The 23740-nt window shown below is 27.9% G+C and overlaps 2 protein-coding genes across 2 annotated transcripts; both read right to left on the reverse strand.

Annotated features, from left to right (window-relative positions):
- Positions 1 to 1410: 1410 nt before the first annotated feature.
- On the reverse strand, positions 1411 to 7104 carry LOC108325344 (protein NRT1/ PTR FAMILY 5.2). The gene is made up of 4 exons (XM_017558405.2): positions 6776 to 7104; positions 3802 to 4019; positions 2934 to 3502; positions 1411 to 2534 (listed from the first exon to the last, which is right to left on the reverse strand). The coding sequence occupies exons 1-4, from the start codon at positions 6894 to 6896 to the stop codon at positions 1670 to 1672; spliced, it is 1773 nt and encodes a 590-aa protein (XP_017413894.1). The 5' UTR covers positions 6897 to 7104; the 3' UTR covers positions 1411 to 1669.
- A 3550-nt stretch (positions 7105 to 10654) lies between these two features.
- LOC108325122 (protein NRT1/ PTR FAMILY 5.2) lies at positions 10655 to 14278 on the reverse strand. The gene is made up of 4 exons (XM_017558133.2): positions 14074 to 14278; positions 12465 to 12682; positions 11776 to 12341; positions 10655 to 11690 (listed from the first exon to the last, which is right to left on the reverse strand). Exons 1-4 carry the CDS (start codon positions 14210 to 14212, stop codon positions 10817 to 10819), a joined length of 1797 nt encoding a protein of 598 aa, XP_017413622.2. The 5' UTR covers positions 14213 to 14278; the 3' UTR covers positions 10655 to 10816.
- Positions 14279 to 23740: the final 9462 nt, after the last annotated feature.

The raw sequence follows: 23740 nt of genomic DNA on the forward strand, positions 1-23740 counted from the left end.
TCCAATTTGCTGTATTTTGATTTTGCTACTCTTTATTGTAACACCAGCCATAGTTCTACCTACATTTGGTGTTCTTTGTTCTTATAGCATATTATTAACTATTCTTGATCATGTCCATCATAATTTGTCAATTTGTACGTCTTCGCAATACTATACATGTTGTTCAGACAAAACATTTGTCAAACAAGCACAACTTTTGGCAAACTATGACCAAAAGAAGTTTTGTAGTAAGAAAATAATTTCATATGTTTACATTTCTTTAATAATTTATTTGTTATGACCATTTAATTTGTAGAATAAATAAAATATAAAAATTAAGAAACTTGTACTATCATTTTACAATTTTTTTTAATAGTACAAATTTAAAATGGTAATAAATATTTAACTAAGTTGAATTTTATTTCAAGGGTAAATGACTATTAATTTTATAAAATTAAAATAAAGATTCATATTAATTAACTTTGATTTTGTTCTATTGAGTGAAACCAAACACATGATTGGGAGTAAATAAACTTGTTTAAGAGGAAACTGAGACAAGAAATGAAAGAGAAAGAAAAAGGAAATGGAAAGAATTGTGACTGAAAATAATGAAATGAACTATTTATGTGCATGTTAATATATGAAATTAAGTTTTTTTTTTTTTTAAAAAAAAAACTGTGTCAAGCTCGAATTTCCTGCCAATGACTATATATCCAAAAGTTTAGACCAAAAAAGTAGGTAGCTTGTGGGGGAAAAAGGTTCACATTCAGTTATGATCTGCCTTCCCTAACAGTGTAAATTTTTCTTCGAATTATTTTTACCATAATACATTCTATATAGAATAATAATTTGATTTGAAAGATCTTTGAATTTCTTAATGATTAATAGATTCATTTTGGGCATACTTGGAGCTATGCTGAATGGTTAGACAATTCATAGAAAACTAAAGTATGAGTAAGTATTGAAAACATTGGTAAATTACTCATCCTTTTTAGTTTTCCTTATAGTTTTTTCCTTTCATCTTCTGATATTACTTAGTTTTTTATAAGCTAATATTACCTATTTACTTTTCTCATTTTTCTTAACCATAATTGTTTCATTATATAAACCAGATTTTATTCCACTCTACTGCCTACTATAATTTAGTCCCAAAGCAACTAGCAACACTGATTTAATTGTTTTTCTTAGATGGAGCAGATGGAGAATACTAAACTTTTACACAGTAGTTAAAGATAAAAAAAATTCATGTACAAACATTTTGTATCATATTCATCTTTCACTTTCTTTAGAAAGCATACACGCTATCTTGTGCTTGCTCAGATATATTAAATCATTTTCCTTTCTCCAATCTTGTTTTCTGTCAGAATATGCAATGTGATATCTCTCCAATTGTGAAGAGAGGGAAAAGCAAAATGGTCACACCCTAAACAACTTAATGAACTTTCAAATACTAAACGATTCCTTATTTATTCTAACACTTGAGCTGTTACTATGTCCTTCCTTCCCTTTTCAATCTCTAATCAACAGGGGACATAGAATCTGATGATAAAATAGAAGACAGAGAAATGATAAATGTAATTGATGATAGAAAGAATAATAGCGATAAAAAGATATTGAAAGTGCTAAATAGGTGTTTACAATATTAAGCTGTCCATAAATCGATATTGAATCAACTAATCACTTGAAACTATTAGTTTGGCACATTGGATCTCTTCTCCTTCAGTTCTTGTGCAAGCACATCAATAGAATCTGAAATTTCAGCTCTATACACAAAGTGCTTTGTAGCAAACATGAAGAAGAGGAAATTCAGAAAGTTTAGAACCGAGAAAAATGCATAGTAGTAATCAAGATGAGAAGCATTCAGGTTGTTCAAAATCCATCCTTTGTGGCCATTTTTCTTAGTGATGTGTGAAACTGTGGAGAGAAGAAAAGAGCTGATGAAACTCCCAATGCCAACAGTAGTAATAGAATATGAAGTTCCAAGGCTCTTCATGCTTTCCGGGGCTTGGTCATAGAAGAACTCTATTTTTGAAACCTCTAAGAAGGCTTCACCTAATCCCATCAGCACGAATTGAGGAGCCAAAATGAATATGCTCAGAGGAACTTGTCCTCCATTTTGAACTACCCCATGTTCCTTGGCCACTTTAAGTCTATATCTTTCAGTCAAAGATGCTACTATCATAGTCACTATGTGGATCATGATTCCTATGCCCATTCTTTGAAGAAGAGTGATCCCTCTGGGGTTCTTGGTGAATCTCTTCATAATCTTAACAAAGACACGGTCATAGAGTACAACACAGACAAGCATGGTGAAAGATGTGAATGCAATCAAACTTGCAGGGGGAATGTTGAATCTGCCAATGTGTCTATCAAGAGTAGCTCCTTGCTTTACAAAAAGGGTGTTTGTCTGAGCAAGCATTGTGCTTGGAATAAATGTAGCAACCCAGATGGGGATCATCCTTAGGATTTGTTTAGTTTCCTCTACTTGAGTAACTGTGCACAGCATCCACTCACTAGTACTTGAACTAGTTCTCACACAAGCCTTGTTGAGGAACCTGCATGTTTGTACTTGTGAACATAACATTTCATTGTAAAAGGATCACACATCAAATGATTGAGAAAACAGGATGGAATTACACCTTGTTTGTTTACAGGTTTCAAAAACAATTTTATGTTGTCTAAACTGCTGTGCCATAAGTACATTTGAAAATATTTTGTCCTCTAAGCACATTTTTTGTTTTCTGAAAGTTTGTCCCTTGAACAAAGTTTGAAGAGACAGAACAGGATGAGAAAGCATCTCCTAAATCTTTCTGTTCTTTGGTTTTTAAAACACTTATTTTAGAAACTATTTTCAGAATTTAACAGAGTTTGGATGAGACATTATTGTGAAGTAGTGTGAAAGGAAAGTTTTTAAAACAAAAAATATTAGAAGAGAATCAGACAGATATTAGTACCTCAATGTATCAGTGGATTTAATCCTGAATTTCCCTTTATTTGTGTATTCTTCTACATCAAGCTCATGTAGTTGTGTAGAGTCAATAGTAGTAGCATTCACATTCCTTTTCCTCACAGCAGCCACTATAACCCTGGCAATTCTAGTGAAGGAACTCCCTGAGGCCAATCTGTGTCTATAGAGGGGTGTGCCTGCCAGGAATGTGATGAATGCTACAACAAGCCCAATAGTTGGAATACCATAACCAAGAGCCCACCCCACATTGTCTTGTATGTACACTAGAACTGTGAATGAAAAAAGGGTCCCAATGAAGATGCTGGAAAACCACCAGTTAAAGAATGAGAGTTTATGTGCCTTCTCTTTGGGGTCAAAATCATCAAATTGATCAGCACCAATGGTTGAAATGTTGGGCTTGGTTCCACCACCACCCACTGCTAAGATGTATAGTGCACCATAGAACACACCTAACTGTAGTGTGGTTGCCTTCTTGCATTTTGTCACATCCATTTCATGGCACTCAGGAGGCTTTAAACTTGGAAGGGAAACTGATAGTGTCAGCAGACACATACCCTGCCAATGCCAATACACATTAATTTTTCAACCCAGCCAACAGATTTAACAAGTTAGCAGAAAAATTGAAAGGTAGCAGAAGCTAAGCTAATGTACAATACCTAAACACTACCATTATAAACAATGAGCAAGATAAACCTAAACATGGATACTTCCTATTCATTGATGATGAACTCAACAAGATATGTCAGTGAGATTTGCACAAAGATCTGGACAAACAACAACTTTATTTCACAAAGATCATGGCAGAATTGGCTTTGAACTTGATAATGATGTGCAAAATGTGTAAAAAGACATACCAGTAGGTAGATAACAGAGGAAATGACAAAAGTCCAATAGCGGCCAAGATGAGCATCAGCAACATAGGCACCTAATATAGGAATTATAAAGTTAGTGCCAACCCAATTGTTGACATTGTCAGAAGCAGTGACAGTGCCTTGGTGAAGCTTCCTTGTCAGATACAGAACCAAGTTCGACGATATCCCATAGTATGTCATTCTTTCAAACACCTCGTACACTGCATCACACATCTCATTGATTTATTCAACCAAATCAAATCCAATCAATTCAATAGACAATGCAATTCTATTTTACATATTCACAACCTTATGAGAAACATATGACAATGTTTGATTTATGCATGAATACAATGGTAAGGACTCACCAAGAAAATCACAGCATAGACCTAAACAACAAATAGTTCTATTCAATTGGAGCTACTTTAAAAGAGGTTATCCATCAAGTAGAGAAAGTGGTATAAAAAGTTCTTACTTAATCCTTAACTATCTGACTTCACTCACACTAATTAATAATTTTTTAGTTAATGTTTTGGTAGTAATCTTTTTGTAGAAAATTTGAGGACAATATCATATCATATAAGAAATTTCATTTCAATTGTCTACACCAAACTTTGATAAGTTATGGATATTAATCACTTTATTAATAAAAAATCTATAGTGACTACTTTGTTTTTAATAACTTCATGTTTATTATGTAAAAGCATCCTAGAATATTATTTCTTATTAGGAATATATTTTTCGTATCACTCTTACAAGATTAATTTAATTAGCAAGGTTAATGCTTTATAGAAAATTTTAAAATTTCAAGAAACTTAAAATGTTTTTATTCCTATTCATTTATATTTTTTACACACATAATCTCATTACATAAAAAATATATATTATTCTTTTTTCTTGTTTGCTTTGATATTTGAAACTAACTTTGAATTGTGATTTTTTATTTTTTATTTTTGAACACATCTTATTGATATGTATGTTTTATCATTTGATCAAATATTAGACCTTAAGTCTATTTCTCTCTTAATAAGATCACACTATAGTTTTCCTAGTACATGAATATCTATGTAAAAAATATAAGATTTAAACAATATAAGATTATAAGTGTCTTTTTATTAAAATTATAAAGGAGGCAAGTATCTATTTTAAGATTACAGGTGCATGACTGTCACTTAGTGTGATATGGGAGTAAGTATAATCTCTCTCTTACAGTTTGTTCACTTGAAATGAATTAACTATTTACGTGAATTTGAAAGATATTTTATGTTCACTTTAAAAGAATTACGAGCGATTGAAAGAAAGGATTTGTGGGATCAATTATTTTTTCAATCATCGGTGCTCTACGAAGATTTAAGATGATTTATAATCAAATGTCTTTTTAACCCTTGCACTTATGATTATGTGAATGTATTTTATTATCACTATGTGAATGTATTACATCTTCAACCAAGAAGCATAAATAATAAATAATAACTAATAATAATAACTAATAATAATAATGATAATAATTAATAATATTAATAATAATAATTAATAATAATCATAATAATGATTTTCTCTCTCTCTTTTTAATAATAATAATAATGATAATAATAATAATATTAATATTAATAATAATAATATTAATAATAATAGTTATTATTATTATTATTTCAATTTACTAAATTACCATTTTTTTTACATTTTAAAAATTAATTTTTATTTTTTTCCTCTTATAAACATTTTTACAATTAAATATAACATTAACAATTATCCTTTTATATTATTTTAATAACTAGGGGCATTTTGGTAATATTTAATTTCTACTAATTAAACAAATTTTTTTAATCTATCACATCAATCAAATCATAAACTAATTTTCAGAAACTTTACTTCCAAATTCACTCTCACTTACCTCTAAATCCATTCAAATAAACAACAAAAAATTTACTCTCAAATCCATTTAATCACTCTCCCAAATCATTTCTCTTAAATTCATTCAAGTGAACAAAGCCTTAACCAATGATTAATTGATCTGAGGGATGAGTTAGAAATTTAAGTTCATTCTAATCCTGTATTAAATCAACAAATCATGTTAACGCACTTTAACAAAATATAAAATCTAAAATATTAAAAAACAATATATATATATATTTTAAATTTAAGTAACAATAATAAAATTAATTTTAATGTGTAGATAGAGTTATTTCATATATATATATATATATATATATATATAAATAATTTCAAAGACTAAATTTGATAACATAACACACATTCAAGAACTTAATTCACCCTCATTCAATAAAAGTATACTTAATTGATAAAATAATAAATACTTATTTAACTTAATTACTCACCTAACAATAATACAATAATCACATCAATTTAAGATAATTTTTATTATGTTAATCATTTTAATTAATGTTTTTTTAGTAATCATCTAACTATAACTAACAACATGAACATAAAAGGAACGTTAAAGATCTAAACACAAAAAATTGAATTAACTTAAAACATAATCAACTACAGAATTGTTTATTTATTTATTTAAAGATGCATCAACGTGATCTATTAATATAAACAAGTTTAAATTTAGAAGAAACCTATTAATAACATATGCCAACATACGTTGACAAGCTAACATTCCACGTTAACTTGAAAATATTTTTTTCTTTTGACATCATCATCTTCCTCTTTTGACACTCTTCTCCTCTCTTTCTTATATGCTTTCTTTCTTCCTCTTCATCGTTTCAATTTTTTTTTTCTCTTTTAAACACATAATTAACAACAAGTCTTCAAAACCAGAAATATGAAAAAACTAAATACATAAAGAAAATAACCATTAAATAGATATTTTATGATGGATAAAAATAATTTTCTACATGAAATCTAAAATTTTGATAGATATAAACATTCTAGATAAACATGTAAAGATTTATATAGAGAAAGTATAGTGAAATGGTGATAAAAAGGAGAAGAAGAAGAAGAAGGTTACCAAGAAGAAAAGAACAAGCTTTCCAAGCACCACTTTTAGCTTTGAGAACAGGTTTTCCTTTGAGATCCACAGTTCCATCTTCTGCATAATCATTCATTCTTCTTCCTCTTTCCATAGCCATGATAATCTTCAGTTCTGAAGAAACAAAACTATGTGTTTGGATTTCTGTTCAGATTCCACGTTTGGCTACAAATTCTCAGCAAAATTCTGAAACTATATGCACAGAACAATTACACATGTTTCGCGTTTAATGAACATCCTATGACTTTCTTAGACTCTACCAAACACGCAAATGATCTTCTTTTTCTTCACATATGCTACTGTCGACACTCATGCACCAACAAATCTCTTTCTTCAATAAAATAACCATCAAACGTATTATATATAACTACAATATATGTATAGAAAGTATCAATAAGTATTTAATGAACAATAACTTATTTATCAGAACTTTTTTACGTCACCACCAATAAATAATGCAGTCAAAAACTAATGACTCTATTGAATAAAATATTTTTTTTCAAATTTCAATGGTCCCCATGTATGTATTTTTTTTCCTGAATGAGCACAATGTGGCTTAATGAATTCGGGACCTGAATTAAGATGACCTTTTTTTTTGTTTTTCAAAATTATGTTTAGAATTAAATTAAATTTGTTTATAATGATTTAAATTATAATCATTAATTAAATGATTTAATATATTATTTGTACTTAAATATGTATATATATATATATATTAAACTATTAAATTATAAATAGATATATTAGTTTGAAAGGTTTGGAGGGAGTCTATAGATATGAGTTCAACTTAAAAATTAATAAATATGCTGATAAAAAAATTATATAAGTAATAAAAAATTCTTTTTACTAATTATTTTAAAATAAAAGTCAGGTTAGATATCATTATGAATTTTGACATTTCAACTATATTGATACTTAAAGTATCATTCATAAAAGAAGAAAAATAACAGAAATTGGCAACAAAAGAAGAAAAGTTTCAGTAAATACCTATCCAAACCTAATAATAGAACATAATCTTACTTTGTCAAAATAAAGAATTCTGACCAATTTAGATATCCAAATGTCATAATACCAAAGATCATTTCAAATATTATACAATCACACCTAACTAGTGTCCAAAAAGTATTTTGAAGAACAACATCATATGCATATTTAATACTGTGTCAAATCGATAATAATTTAAATAACATATATTTATGATACTTAGACTTAAGAAATCAAATACACATGAGTTCAGTCCAAGTCATTTTACCATAAGCGAAACTCTCAAGCTAAACATAATATATATATTAGTAACTTTCAAATCATCATTCACTTTAGAACCACACAAAATAGACTATTTAATAGTGAACCGTCTCCATTTTTGTGTATCACCAATCTAAACAAAATTTTTGAAATCGTTGTTCCACTTAAAAGAAAGCTTAATACATAGGCCATTTGTAAACCAACAAGCTATAAGACAACAAGTTAACAATTACCAAATTTACTTGGTAATTTTTTTCTATCATACTAAATAACTTCCCTTTTAAGAAGTAAGCTTATAATCAATGATACCAACCAAACTGAAAGTGGCTTAAGATACCCACAAAAATTCACACACTCAAATACATAAAAGGAAGATATCCTTTATTACTGAAGAGAAACCAGTACAATTTTTACTAATTATTTATTTAATAAATAATAATAATAATAATTACTCATTTAATAAATTTTAATAAATTAATAAATTTAATTGAGAATATTAGTTTGACTAATTATAACTAATATACATTTTATTGTAATTAAATTTTTAAATATTAAATTAATAAATATTAATATAATATGAATTTTTATGCATTTATTTTATTTGAATTTGTAACTGATAAATTATTAAATTATAACGGTTTCATTTTGATCAATAAATTATTGCTTTTAATAAATATATTAATTTCACCAATTATTTAATTAATAAATATTGAATACTTTATTGTAGTTAAAGTTGTAAATATTAAATAAATAATTTTTTAACTTATGCCAATATACGTTTAATAAAAAATATGAAAACAATTTAGATAAATAAATAAATAATTGATAATTGATTATATCCACAACACCTTTATTGAAAGTCTTATCAACCATAATAGTGGCAATTGTCTCTTGTTAACAAGATTTCTATGGGTTCATATTGTGAGTGTATAAGTTTCTTCTCGCAATTATTCCAAAGATTACATGGTGTAAAATGGTTTAACTAATGAAAAAAATATTATGATACCGATGACGAATTTTTAAACATAAAATACTCATTATATTTATTATTAATTAAACTCATATAAAAATTATTTATATTGATACATTTAGTTTATAATAAATAATTTTTATGTGACTTCAATTAACAAATGATATGATAAGCATATATTAAAATAAATATGCACTTGTGCGTGTTCTTTTATGCAACTATAAAGTACTTTAGTGATTGAGTAAGAAAAGTAACGTGAGTGAAAAAAATGCAATAAAATCTTCAATTTTTCTATTTAAATTTCATTTGGAAAATGTTTAAAATGTGTTCTTAGAAAGAATTTTGACATATTTGGCCGTGGAAAATGCGTAGTTGGGAAACCTTTACCACCCTTTTTCTAACAAAAGGGTCTACCTCTGGTCAATTTATAAAATGATAAAATATGTTGAAAATGAAGAACATGTTCCAAATAAATTAGAAAATAAATGAAAAATAGACATAATTGAAAAAAAAATTCATTAAAATTAACTTGTTGGTTATAAAAAAATATAAAATTTTGTTAAGTGATGATTTCAATAATTTTTGTAACATTTATGTACATTTACATTGCGTCTAACCTATGATTTACCGATTCTTACGTCAATATATTTATTTTAAAATAATAAAATGCGATAAGTGATATATATATATATATATATATATATATATATATATATATATATATATATATTGAAAATAACAAATTTTTAAAAACTTGATAAATATATAATTGTTATTGATGTATTAAATGTTAAGAAAATAATTTTTTTTTATAAATTATCGTTTTCATAAAAGTATTACTGCGCGCTCTATAAAATAGATAGTAAAGGATTTTAAGATATAAGATACATATACATGTCAAATATGATACATGACACAATTATGAAAATACACAATATTAACGTATAAATATTCTGGTTTTAGTGTATAAAAAAAATAGATACTGACATATTCAAGTCTAATATATACAAATGCTTATAAATTAAGGCTTTTACTACATAGTTAAAAAATAATTATTTATTAATATAATACAAATATATTCTCTCATTACATTTTCTTATAATATACATCATGGATTATATTGATTGATAATGAATTGGTTTCTAAAATAATACCATTTTTTTTTTTGGGTTAGAGTGAGATTCTCTTTAAAAGTGTGACTTAATATAAATACTAAACGTGGTCCTTATATATTACATACACGTATATATTACCTATAGAGGTTGAGTGGTGGGAAATTATCACGGATGATGATCTGTATATATAGCTAGATCTGATGCTGCATGCCAAGCTACGTAACTTGATTATATTTTGACAACAATAAAAGTGGGATTTAGAAGACCCATTCAGCTGTTTTTTGATAATAAATTAGCAATAAATTTGACTAATAATGCTGTGTAACAAATACACATACTAGATTTCATATAGACTCTGTAAATAAGAACCATTTATTCTTTTTTTTTATATATAGAGAGTAAATATCATTTTACCGTATTTCTTTTTCTTCGTGTATCCTGTGTTTTCTTTTACCAACAAAAGAAACACTTAATCTGCACAACTAATTATCACAAATTATTTAAGCCTACAGTAAATAAATTCACATATTCTCTTCTACCTTGTTCTTTCCATAATGAACATGAATTAAGTCCAAAACATCACACGTTAAAGACATTATAATATCAGCTACGACATATTCTCGATTTCTGCTAATCTGGTTTCCAGTTGTCCCAACCATCCCATGTTATCAGTCCACCATTTTCATCTAATCAATCTCTTGGAATCACTTGGTTTGATGTCTTTTCTCTGAGCTCTTCTCCAAGCACTTTAATGGAATCTGAAATTTCAGCTCTGTAAACATAGAACTTTGCCACAACCATGAAGAACACGAGGTTCACCAAGTTGAGTATGGCCAAAAGTGCATAGTAGTAGTCAAGATGAGAAGCATTCAAGTTGTTCAAAACCCATCCATGGTGGCCATGTTTCTTGGTGACATGTGAAACTGTCGAGAGAATAAAGGTGCTTAGGAAATTCCCAATGCCTAATGCAGTCATTGAATAGGAAGTGCCAAGGCTCTTCATGCTTTCTGGGGCTTGGTCATAGAAGAACTCAATTTTTGCAACTTCTAGAAATGCATCAGCAGTTCCCATAAGAATGTATTGAGGAAGCAAGATGAAAATGCTGAGAGGAACTTCTCCTCCATTTGCCACCAACCCATGTTCCTTTGCCACTCTAAGTCTATACCTTTCAGTTAGAGATGCAATTACCATGATCACTATGTGGATTATGAGGCCAATTCCAACCCTTTGCAGAAGGGTTATTCCTCTGGGGTTCTTGGTGAACCTTTGCATGATCTTCACAAAGAAACGGTCATAGAGCACCACACAAATAAGCATGGATAGAGTCACAAATGTGCTTAAACTTGCAGGAGGGATATTGAAGCTACCAATGCCTCTGTCAAGTGTAATACCCTGCTTCACAAAAAGGGTACCTATCTGTGCAACCATTGCACTGGGAATGAAAGTGGCTATCAAGATAGGGATCATTCTCAGCATTTGTTTAGTCTCCTCTACATGAGTAACAGGGCTTAGTTTCCATCCACCTGCACTTGAATCAGTCTTCACACAAGCCTTGTTGAGGAACCTACATGCATATATAAAGGATAACCAAAAACCAGATGAGAAGTTAAGAATATGAAGTAGATGAGAAATTAAGGTAGAAGTTAGACCTCAAAGTTGGAGTGGGATGAATTCTGACTCTCCCTTTCTTGGCATACTCTTCCAAATCAAGCTCATAGAGTTGTTTAGTGTCAGTAGGAATAGGAGTTTTCCATTTTCTAATAGCAGCCACCATGACCTTAGCCATCTTAGTGAAGGGACTCCCAGTGGGTAATTTGTGTCTGTAAAAGGGTGTGCCTGCCAAAAAAATGACTACAGAAATTGCAAGTCCAAGAGTGGGAAGAGCATAGCCAAGAGTCCAGCCCACATTATCTTGTATGTAGACTAAGACAGAGTTTGCAAAGAGGGTTCCAATGAAGATGCTGAACATCCACCAATTGAAGAAGGAGAGTTTGTACTTCTTCTCTTTGGGGTCATAGTCATCAAATTGATCAGCACCAATGGTAGAAATGTTGGGCTTGGTTCCTCCTGTTCCCAGTGCCAGAGTGTAGAGTGCACCGTAGAACACAGCTAGATGCAGTGTGGAAGCTTTTTCACATTTTGTCACATCCAATTCATGGCACTCCGGTGGCTTTAGGCTTGGAAGGGACACTGATAGTGTGAGTAGACACATACCCTGCCAACATATAAACATGATACACTTATTTTTGTTTTAAAATTGTAAGAACATTTCAAAGAAAATCTCAGATATGAGAAACGAAATTCAGATTTTCTGCTTCTAAATTGTGATGAGTGATACCAATAGATAGATGATTGAGGAGAGAATGAAAGTCCAATAGCGACCAAGATGAGCATCAGCAAGATATGCTCCTAAGATGGGAGTTATCCAAATGGTGCCAACCCAATTGGTGACATTGTTTGAAGAGGTGACAGTTCCTTGGTGAAGTTTCTTTGTCAGATAAAGAATCAAGTTTGATGATATTCCATAGTATGCCATTCTCTCAAATATCTCATACACTGCAATCCAATTCAATGCATCATTCACACATAACAATTGCCCAAATGGGTCTCTAATATGTTATTTTATCAAACAAAATTTATCTGAGTTTCATCAAACATGAGGTTTATTATCGTATTTAGTTGGTCTTGTTTTAAATTAAAAAAACTTTGGAATTTTAATCAGTAAAAGAATGTATTTAGAATAAAGTATAACAAAGAATGTGATGGAAAAAACTCTGTTTATGTATTTATTATTATTTATTATTGTTGTTACTTGTATTAATATATTTTTTATTACTCATAATTATTATAATTATTAAAATAAAAATAAAAAAGTAACCCCACAATCAATTATTTAAATATTTTTAATTATGAAAATATTAAAAAAAACCACAAGGTTAATTTTTACAAGTGTAAACTTTTTATTCTTTTTTTTATAATTATTTGTTTCTCTTACATCTACTTACTTCTATTGAAACTTCTCCAACCATAATGTCAATTTCCCTATGTTAAAAAGTCATGAAGACTATTATGAAGAATCGTAGTCTTCCCTTCCAGCTATGAATTCCTAATGTAAACTAAAAAAAGATAATATTAATTATATTATGTACGTACGTAAATAAATAAATAAATAAATATATATATATATATATATATATATATATATATATATATATATATATATATATATATATATATATATATATATATATATATAGCTACACCTACCTTCTGCCACAATCAATAAACTCTTCCATAATGTCATAAATTAGATTATGAAACGAAACCTACTTCTCAACTACGTGTCCTATTGTAGTAAAGAGAGAAATAAGTACCAGTGAATAAAAAAAGGTGAACGAAAAGAGAAAAATTGTTTAAGTAAAAGAAATAAATTAGTAAGCAAATAAATAAAGAATATAAAAGAATAATTAGTAAATTACCATGCAATAGAAAGGAATTGAGAGGAAGTATATCATAATTCAGATTGATGAAAATACTAAGTATGAATCTAAATTTTATACTAATAAAAATAGAAAAAATGATAAAATCAAATATCATATAAAAATGATAAGTTTAATATGATGAAATTCTGATTTAAAATGTTACGTGAATTAAAAAAAAAGAAGTGGAGCGAGGAATGTATATAACTTATAATAGGATAATGATATTCTGACAACATTTTTTTTGACAATATTTTAATATTATTTACGTATCATTATGTGATGGATTCAAAATTACTTCGCAATTAATAATAATAATTATAAACACTAACATGAACTAATCATAAGTAGATGATACTATAATGTTATCAAAGTATCATTATCTTTTATAATATTATAATATTAAGTAGAAGGAGAAAGTGATTGTGTAAGAAGGAGAGAAGTTAGAGAGTGAAAAGAAAGAGATACCAACAACAAAGGAACAAGCTTTCCAACGACCAGTTTTGGATTTGAGAATGGGTTTTCCTTTAAGATCGACAGTTCCATCTTCTGTGTACTCATCATCATCACCAGTGACCATTCTTCTTCTTCTTCCATCTTCTTCCATAATAAACACAACAAACTATTCTGAGTGAAAAAGAAAAGATCTTCAACTCTGCTTTATAGAGTGCCTCACCTTCTCCATGCATTTTCTTGTTCCAATGGGGACCCATTATTTATCACCACTCCCTCTCAGCCCCCATTTTCCTATTAAATTTTTTCTTTATCAAAACTATTTCTTAATACTTAATCAATTATTTCTTTCTCGATGACTTTCTTAAATATCTTTTACGTGTATATTTTTTTAATTTATATTAAAAATTGTAATTTTAAATAGAGATGACAACGTACTTATCTGTTATTTGATTTGTACTAAAATATTTATTCGTGTTGAATAATAGTTTAAAAAATACTTATGAGTATTTTAAAACTATAAATATATGCAGATGTCTTTATACATTTAAAAAAGAAATTATAAATACTCCAAAATAAAATTAAAAATATATAAAATATATAATATAAATTAAAATTAAATTTTATATAATAAAATATAAATTAAATTTTAATTTTAATTTTTTACAAATAATATATACATGAATAATATAATACCATACTCAACTCTTTTATAAACAAATATTATTTACTAGTCACATATAATAAATATTTATAATATCAACTATCGAGCACAAATTTTATCCAAATATAATATTTTTGTCATTTCTTATTCTAACTATATTTTTTTATGAATTATTAAAAAAAAATAAAGAACGTGCGTTAATATGGTGTCACTAAATTATGGCATTAAATTAGGACAAGGCCCACTACATTGTTTGAGTTTTTTTGCATTAAATTCTGCGGAACTACTTTTCAGTTTTTATAGTTTCGAATATTTAGTTTTTGGTATGTCATTTTTTCTTGTTTAAAATTTAATCAGTAATTTATAAGCCAGTAACAAGGGTAAAATAGTTTCCTTATACCTTAAAAATATTATTAATTAATTTTCTCAGAAGATTGGAAGATAATTATCGATTAGACAAATAATAATGGTAACGCATTTGGTTCTAATTTTCCGGCACTTTTATACGTTGACGTGATCTACTGATTCTCAAATTAAAGACTTACATGTGCCCAGCCAAAGTTGCTATTCTTGATCTTACAAACTTTTATTTTATTTATGTCTTTAAAATATCTAAACTAAAATAAATAAAAACTATAATTTAAAGGGACAATTTTGTTTGGGGTCATGTTGTCTAAAAAAATAAATAGTTGCATTATTATTTTGAATGATGAACATTTACTATTTAAATTTTAACTCTTCATTATAATTAAATGATTTAATATGTAAAATTAAGTTTTTCTTTTCAATTTATCCAATTAAAAACTACAATTAACTATTTAAGACTTAAAAAATATTTTTTTCACTATAATTAATCAACTTCAACACGTATTTAATCTTTAATAAATTATTATGTGTTTTAATTAAAAAGAAAATTAAGATTAATATAACATTAACCTTAAGTCAATATGCACTTCCTTTGTTCTTAATTACAATTTTATTAGTTAAATTTATTATTTGTTTAATATATTATCTTATTTATTATTATTATCATATTATTTATAAACATTAGTTTTGCGTCTAAGTCGGCATGAACGAAGTGTATTAAAAATCCTACTTCAAATAATAATAAAAAAAATATATAATAAATATTATCTTACAAATCAATCTTATAAAATTAAATTAAGCTAAAATTCATTATTTAAGATGCCCCTTTACTTGATTTTCCAATTATGTAGTAAAAAAGTAAACAAAAACAAGACAAAATCTTTAAAAAAACAAATTTTTATGTCAATTATTTTTTAACCTTTCTGATGTACAATTTTGATTCTTTAAGTGAATTATAAAATTTAAACTTTTTATATGTAAGTTGATTCTTTAACCAGCATAAAAAATAACGAAGAAATAACATACAAAAGTCTCAACTTTGATGATAATAATAATAATAACAATCTATCTCATCATTCTTTAATTAAAACTTTTATTTAACTAATTTTTACGGATTTTTGTTTATGATAATAATACGCTAAATTACATGTTTGTGATAGCCGAAAACTGCAGCCTAAGACATTTAAATCACGCAACTACTACATTTGAAAAACGTATAACTAAACCTTTTAATTTGTATGATTTTCAAGGCTTGTAATGATTTTTAAAATTGATCAGGGTCTACTAATTAAGGTTAATTAATTAAATCAAATCACAAACTACTCACACAAAAAATCATTTAACTTAATAGATTAAGTAGTGTTGATAAAATAGATTGAAACTCGTGAACCAACTTAATCCACTACGGATTTAAACTGAATTAAGTTGAAAAAAAATTTAAAATTTTAATACGGATCAATTTTGAATCTAATTTACTAAAAACTTAATTCATTTATTTGTGGTTATTTGTGGTAAATCGGATTGTTCATGACGTAATTTTTTTAATAAATATTTTTTATTAGATTAGTTATTCTATGAAATAATTAAATAACCTGAAAAATCTACAAACCTGTACTTTGCAGCTATAATTGTATAAAGAAAGAAATTTAAATGAAGTCATTAAAAATTTTATCAAAGAGGTTTTATGAAATTTGTTTGTGAATGAAGGATTTACAATAAATAAAATTTAAGATTATGAACCAAGTCGGGCCTAATGGTCCGTTTTGAGACCAATAGGATTAAGTGAATGAAATCCATTTATGTTAAGTGTCGTGTCGCAAAAAGTTCTTTTGACTTTTGGAGGCAACAGCTCGTTGAGAGTACGAAATGCAGTTCCATATCGATTCTTCATTAACACTTCCTTAATCTCACTTATGGCACCTCATACTGCTAAATGTGAACACAAATCTCGCATTTACATGAAAACTCTTGAAAATTTCACGTCGGTATACTTTAAACTTAATATTTTATTATAATATTAAAACTTTAACAATTTTATTAAGAAACTAATTACAAAGTTACTTTTCAAAATTATCAAAAAAATAAGAAAAAGAAATCGATTAATATCTCAATACAATTCTCCCAATCCTTCTACTTTGCCTGGGGGGGATAGTAAGTAACTACAAGATAAGAATATGTTTTCTTTTATTTGCTTGAAGAGAAAGAAAAAATATTATTTTAAAAAAGGCTCAGTTTCAGAAAATATTATATTAACTTGTGAAAGATTAGAGAGTTGGATGTGATTAATTATTACCATTAATATTTTTAGACTTTGTGATAGGTTCCTGGGTCCAACTTTTGTCAAAGAAAAACTTTGAGTTTGACTTATTTATCTTTGTAATTTTAAAAGATTTGACTTGCATACACACATACACACAAATATATATATATATATATATATATATATATATATATATATATATATATATATATATAATATAAAAAAAATAATGTGTAAACTATTACCATCTTTAACATAATTTGTTTTTATATCAATTAGAAGTTTACAAATACATTAACTAATTTACATAATCAAGTTCTCAACAATACAAGTTACATTAATACATTATTTATAAGTTGCAAGAATCTTCAACAACACTTCCAATGTGCATTATAAATTGTTACATTATGGATAAGATATTAGATTTTTAAACCTCACATCCAAAAGGAATCACATATCATATCACATCCATAATTTACATCTTTCATTATTATTATCATTATCGATAATACACATACCAACATATATAACATATATTTATTTTGTATTTAAACACACAATACACTAAAACTTCTTGATATATCAAATCTCTAAAACTCGTGACTTTGATTTTGATCAACGTAACAAAGTTATTATCAAATGATATCTTATACATACAATGATTTTTTACTATATAAGAATTAATAGCGTGTTCTGAAAATAATATATATATATATATATATATATATATATATATATATATATATATATATATATATATATATATATATAAGATTTTGGTTGCTCTTTATTGCTAACTATAGTTCTCTATTTATTTGTTAACCAACTTTGGGTGGTGCCGTTGAAGAGCAGAAAAAAAAGTCAGTATGTCTTAATTTCTGGTTGAACATAGACATCCTAATTGAATAAGGAAGAAGTCCAAGGTAGGTATCTCTGACTTTTTCCATTTTTTGTGTTTGGGTTGGATAGCATTTTTTTTCAAAAATGATTTGATATCTTGTTTATATAAATTGAAATACATTTTTTAAAAATCGTAAAATATGAATAAAATTTGATAAAAATAATTTTTAAGATATAAAATTATAATTTAAATGTTGGATTTAAAGGTGAATGCATTTGCAGTTTCAATATGAAAATCCACACTTTGATAGATAAACTAAAGTTTTATTAGTTTTTCTTGTTTTCTCTTTCCGTTTTTTGTTGTTCTAACTTTGACAAACAACCTCGTTTAGTTCCTCTTCGACAAATAAATTTTACCATTTAAGTCTAATTTTCACATAAGAAAAGGACTTAAAAGTGCAACATATACCATGTGTTATAATAAATGAATTCTCCAAATTTCTCTATTTCTATATTAAAAGAAATTTCTCACTAAAAACAACTAACTAAATGGAATAGTTAAATTACATAAAGTGTTTATAATATAACATCAAACCCTAGATTTTGGACGGCATTTTAAACTCTAAAAGATCTGAAAATTCATATCCCTATTAAATGGTACGATATAAAATACACATGGAAGGAAAAAGAAATTAGAGCATCTATCCTTTTTAATAATAATTTTTTCATATTTACTTACATGATTATGTTTTATGTATGTTAGTTTTATGTGTATTTTAGGTCTAACATATACTTTTGATATTATTTTGTTATTAAGATATAATTAGGATGATAGATAAACCTATTCTTGTAGGTATTGTTTAAACATGTATTCGTTTTGACAGGAAATTTTCATTTTGACTGAGTATAAGTATGAGTAATGTATTAATGTCCAAAATTTTCAATTGGCTGTATATACCTACCTAGTATTTCTTCTCTCCTAATACTCATTTCTTCTCATTTAAACAATAGTGTAAAAAATATTTTTTATAACGACTATTTATATCAATTATAATCCATCAAGTATAAAAAGTGGAACGATGGTATAATTATAAATAAAATAACACTTTTTATATGATTTTAGCTATAATATGACATTTTTGTAATAAATAAGAAAAGTTTTTATATCGATTCTAATTATAACCGGTATAAAAAGTGAATTCGATGACATTTTTGAATAAATAAGAAAATTTTCTTTATCGATTCTAACTATAACCTGTATAAAAAATGGACACAATACCGATTCTAATTATAATTGGTATTGAAAGTAATTTCCCTAATCCTCATTCTACTTTCATCATCTCGCACACTTGCTTTTCACAAGTTTTTTGGTCTTGGATTTGAGTTCTAAGCACTCTTGAATGAAGAACTAGTCTCTTCTGTTGCCTCAATGACCTAGTCCGCCAATTGGACCGACTTTGCCAACCAATGCTTCACTATCTCTGAAATGGTTCACTTGTTCAAGAGTTCGATCCAAAACCCAAGTTGCTAAAGTTTAAGCCTTTATTAAAGAAGAAAGTGAGTAGCGAAAAATTATTGGATTTGGTTGGTTTTGTGGACCTACAATCTCAACTTTAATAGAAGGAAAACAGAGAGATTGTTAAAAAATGACACTTTTTATGTCGATTCTAAAACTAGTAAAAAGTCAATACTTTCTGTATTCCTAAGTTCTAAAACTTGTATAAAAATTCTTTTAACTAATATAAAAAAGTTTTTCTACACTATAGAAATTACTAAATTACTTATAATTTATTAGGTAATCTAAATAATATATATATATATATAATAATTTTAGTTTTTAGTTTTATAACCCTTACTTTTCTTTTGCTACACACTTTTCCTCTCTATTGTAATTGTTTGGTTTGTTTTACATCCATCGTAATCATCCACATTTTCAATATCATAACCTTTATACAATTATATTCCAATAGTAGTTTTATTCCTCAAATTTTAATATTTCTACTCCTTTTAATATTCGTATTCATTGTTGTTTTTTCACATAAAAATATCTGATTCTCGATTTTAAATCTTGAATTAAATAAACCTTTCATTTAGAAGATGATATAAAAAACGTGTATATTATATTTGATCTTTTTTTTATATGAAGAACTTTTGTTTTGTTAAAAAGAATTTCGTTATCTATTAACAATTTATGTATAGTTTGATATCTGGAAAAACAAATTTAGATTTTCAAGATATTTTTTATCTTATGAATATATTAAACGGTTTTTCAGATGTCTCATTTTTAATATTTTTATTTGTTCATAAAATAGTATTTTGATGTTTTTTTGTATAATTATTTTTATTTTACAACTTATTTCATAAATGTATTTTATCACCACAGTATTAAAATATTTTATTTACTATAATATAATAATTTAATATTATTTTCATAATTTTTGTTTATCACTATATATAACATCCCAAAAATACAGTATAAACTATATAATAGAATAATTACATTTAATCACAATTCAGATTAGTCTTACATTAAGAAGAGCATACGGTTACGGTCGAACGACCTTACTAAGCATTACAATAAAACAAAGCTGTACATAGGTACACTTCTGACTGATCGGTTTACAAAAGAAGATACCAAACGATCGTATTAAAATAAAAAAGGGAAGGTGATCAAACAACCACTTTATAATGACTAAACTACTAACTGAACGTCCTACTCTTCGGTCTTTACTTCAATCTCCACTAGGTTTTCTTCTTCTAACGCCTCTTCCAGTAGTTCGTCTCCTTCTGCTCACATCCACAACGGATGATCATTGTAATGACAAAGACGGAGGTACAAAACAAGACAAGACAGGAAACACAGGGTAAGCTTATGTAATGTAATTCATGTATAAACATACATTTCATACAATCAACCAACAATATAATTCATCATACGTTTCATACAAAACTTAATACTAGACTGACTGTCCGGACTGTATGAAATCTGTGTAGCTACAGGCGTTCGTGCACTCGGCTGATGTAGTAACTGGGATGCCCTCAACAGCTGCCACCCGAGGTTAGTCCTATCTGTCCAAAGAACTCCTAAGGACTAGAACCTCCTGCCGTTCCCACACATGACCTACCCTCCTCTACGTGAGGATGAGTACTCACGGAACATCAGGATGAACCGCCAGCTTAGCATGCCCATAGTCATACTTTACCAATTCCAATATTCATCCATGAGTCATTCCTTCCCGGAATGCTCGTTCATAATCCACAACATTTCCATCCATATCATATTCTTTTCATCTTTCATTATCAATCATTTCCATTTCATCTTTGTTCAAATATTAGTAATGACACCAAAAACCGAAAGTTCAATCCTATTCAGAACGAGAACGAACACTTGGAGCGAGACAAAGAGGTCTCCAGTTCCAGAATAGATTAAGACCGAAAGGATTAATAACGATTTGAAAAAGAAACCGAGTTCAATCATATAAAACATGAATGACTAGAACGAACGATCATTACTTAAAAGGTGAGTCAATTAAATGAACTAACTCTTGCAAGTTCTAACCGAACACCGAAAAGACCATGTCAAGTACTAAGGCTCTAGGCCGGAACCAATAATGTAGACACGTTAAGACATTTAAAGAACCATACTTAGAAGAATTCACATAAAGAAACCTAATGTCAGTCAATGACCGAACACGTTAGAGGGAAATTCTATTGAAGTTGGACGAACACTATTTTCATCAAGATATATTATAAAAGGAATGAGACGATCGCTTGGTGTAAGACCAAGCACTACCTAGACGATCGCTTGGTGTAAGACCAAGCACCATTCAAACGATCGCTTGGTGTAAGACCAACCACCACTCAGAAGATCGCTTGGTGTAAGACCAAGCACCATTCAGACGATCGCTTGGTGAAAGACCAAACACTACTCAGAAGATCGCTTGGTGAAAGACCAAGCACTACTCAGAAGATCGCTTGGTGTAAGACCAAGCACCATTCAGACGATCGCTTGGTGAAAGACCAATCACTACTCAGAAGATCGCTTAGTGTAAGACCAAACACCATTCAGACGATCGTTTGGTGAAAGACCAAACACTACTCAGAACGATCGTTCATGCACAATATTTCGAAATGAAGACGATCGTCCTCAACTAAGATTCTTCCCAGATGAAAGAATCCAAGTCTAACCAAATTCACTATGAAATACCAAACGGTCGATGACCATTCGGTGACGAAGTACTCTTTCATATAGACATTTTATATCAGAATCATTTATATTCAAATTCATTTCTTAACATATAGTTTCATAACTTTATACATTCATATCATAATCAATTTTCATAAGATCAAACACCCATAACATAGCAAATAATCATACTTCATATAATTCATCAACTCAACAAACGGACATACCATTCAAACATCATACAAATTAAATCATATAATCTTCCCTTACCTTTGGGTGTGAACGATCGTCCTAGAGATAGAATACAGTTTGTCTGACTATAATTCTTCTACCCTCAATGCTCAATCAACTCCTCAAACTAAAATTAAACAACAAACCAAGATGGTTCAGAATGAGAATATGAACCCATGCAACCGGAACTTGGTTTGCATGTACCAGAGAACGAACGACTAACTAGAAAAGAACTTACCAGTTCAGAACTCGAAACGGCTCGGTTCAAACTGAAGCTCAGGACGCCGGAAGTACTTCCACGGTGCCTGAACGATGATCGGAGAAAAGAAAGGGTGAGTTTTGGTAGAGAGAAGGGAGAGCTTTTAGTGAGAAGTAGGAGAAAATGAGAATTTCAGAGTTTGGGGAAGAAGGGTGTATGCAGAGAGTGTGACGGGAATTTCTAAAAATCAGTTTTGTTTCCCCCGTCAAAACGAACGTCCACTCATCTACCGACACCTGCCTTCCACTATCTAATTTCCAAATCCTTGTTGCTTGACACCTGGTGTCCGTTCAGAGGGGTTTTGGATGTATTTTTAATGATTCTGACACTATCTAACATAAATTAAATTTTAAAAATGAAAAATCTACATAATTTTAATTATTTTTAGTTCAATCTTTATTTTTTATTTGATTCAATTAGTGTATTATAACTTTTATTAGTTTATAAAGAAAATTAATTAAAATTTAAAAAATAAAGTAAAAAACATTTAAAATATTCTTAAACTTGTATACTTTTTTTTATAATTTTTTAAGAATATTTTTTAAATTCATGAACTTTGTTTTATTAATATTTGCAAACTTGATAAATATTTTGATTATTCGATAATTTTATTTGGTATTCTAATTTTAAATATATATAATTATAATTTTTTTAAAATATTTAGTATAAAAAATAATAATACATCTATTTGTTATTGAATAAACAATAATATCATGTTTCTTTAAAAAAAAAACACAGATCAATTTATCATTAAGCTGTAAGCAAATCTATTTATTGACAATACAAAAATTAAATCGCAAAGTGGTGATTTTGCCTTTGGAAAAGCAAATAATTTACGCCCACAATAAAACTTAACTATTTGGCATATATAACATG

The sequence above is a fragment of the Vigna angularis genome, chromosome 3 (assembly GCF_016808095.1).
Source record: "Vigna angularis cultivar LongXiaoDou No.4 chromosome 3, ASM1680809v1, whole genome shotgun sequence".
Taxonomy (NCBI): domain Eukaryota; kingdom Viridiplantae; phylum Streptophyta; class Magnoliopsida; order Fabales; family Fabaceae; genus Vigna; species Vigna angularis.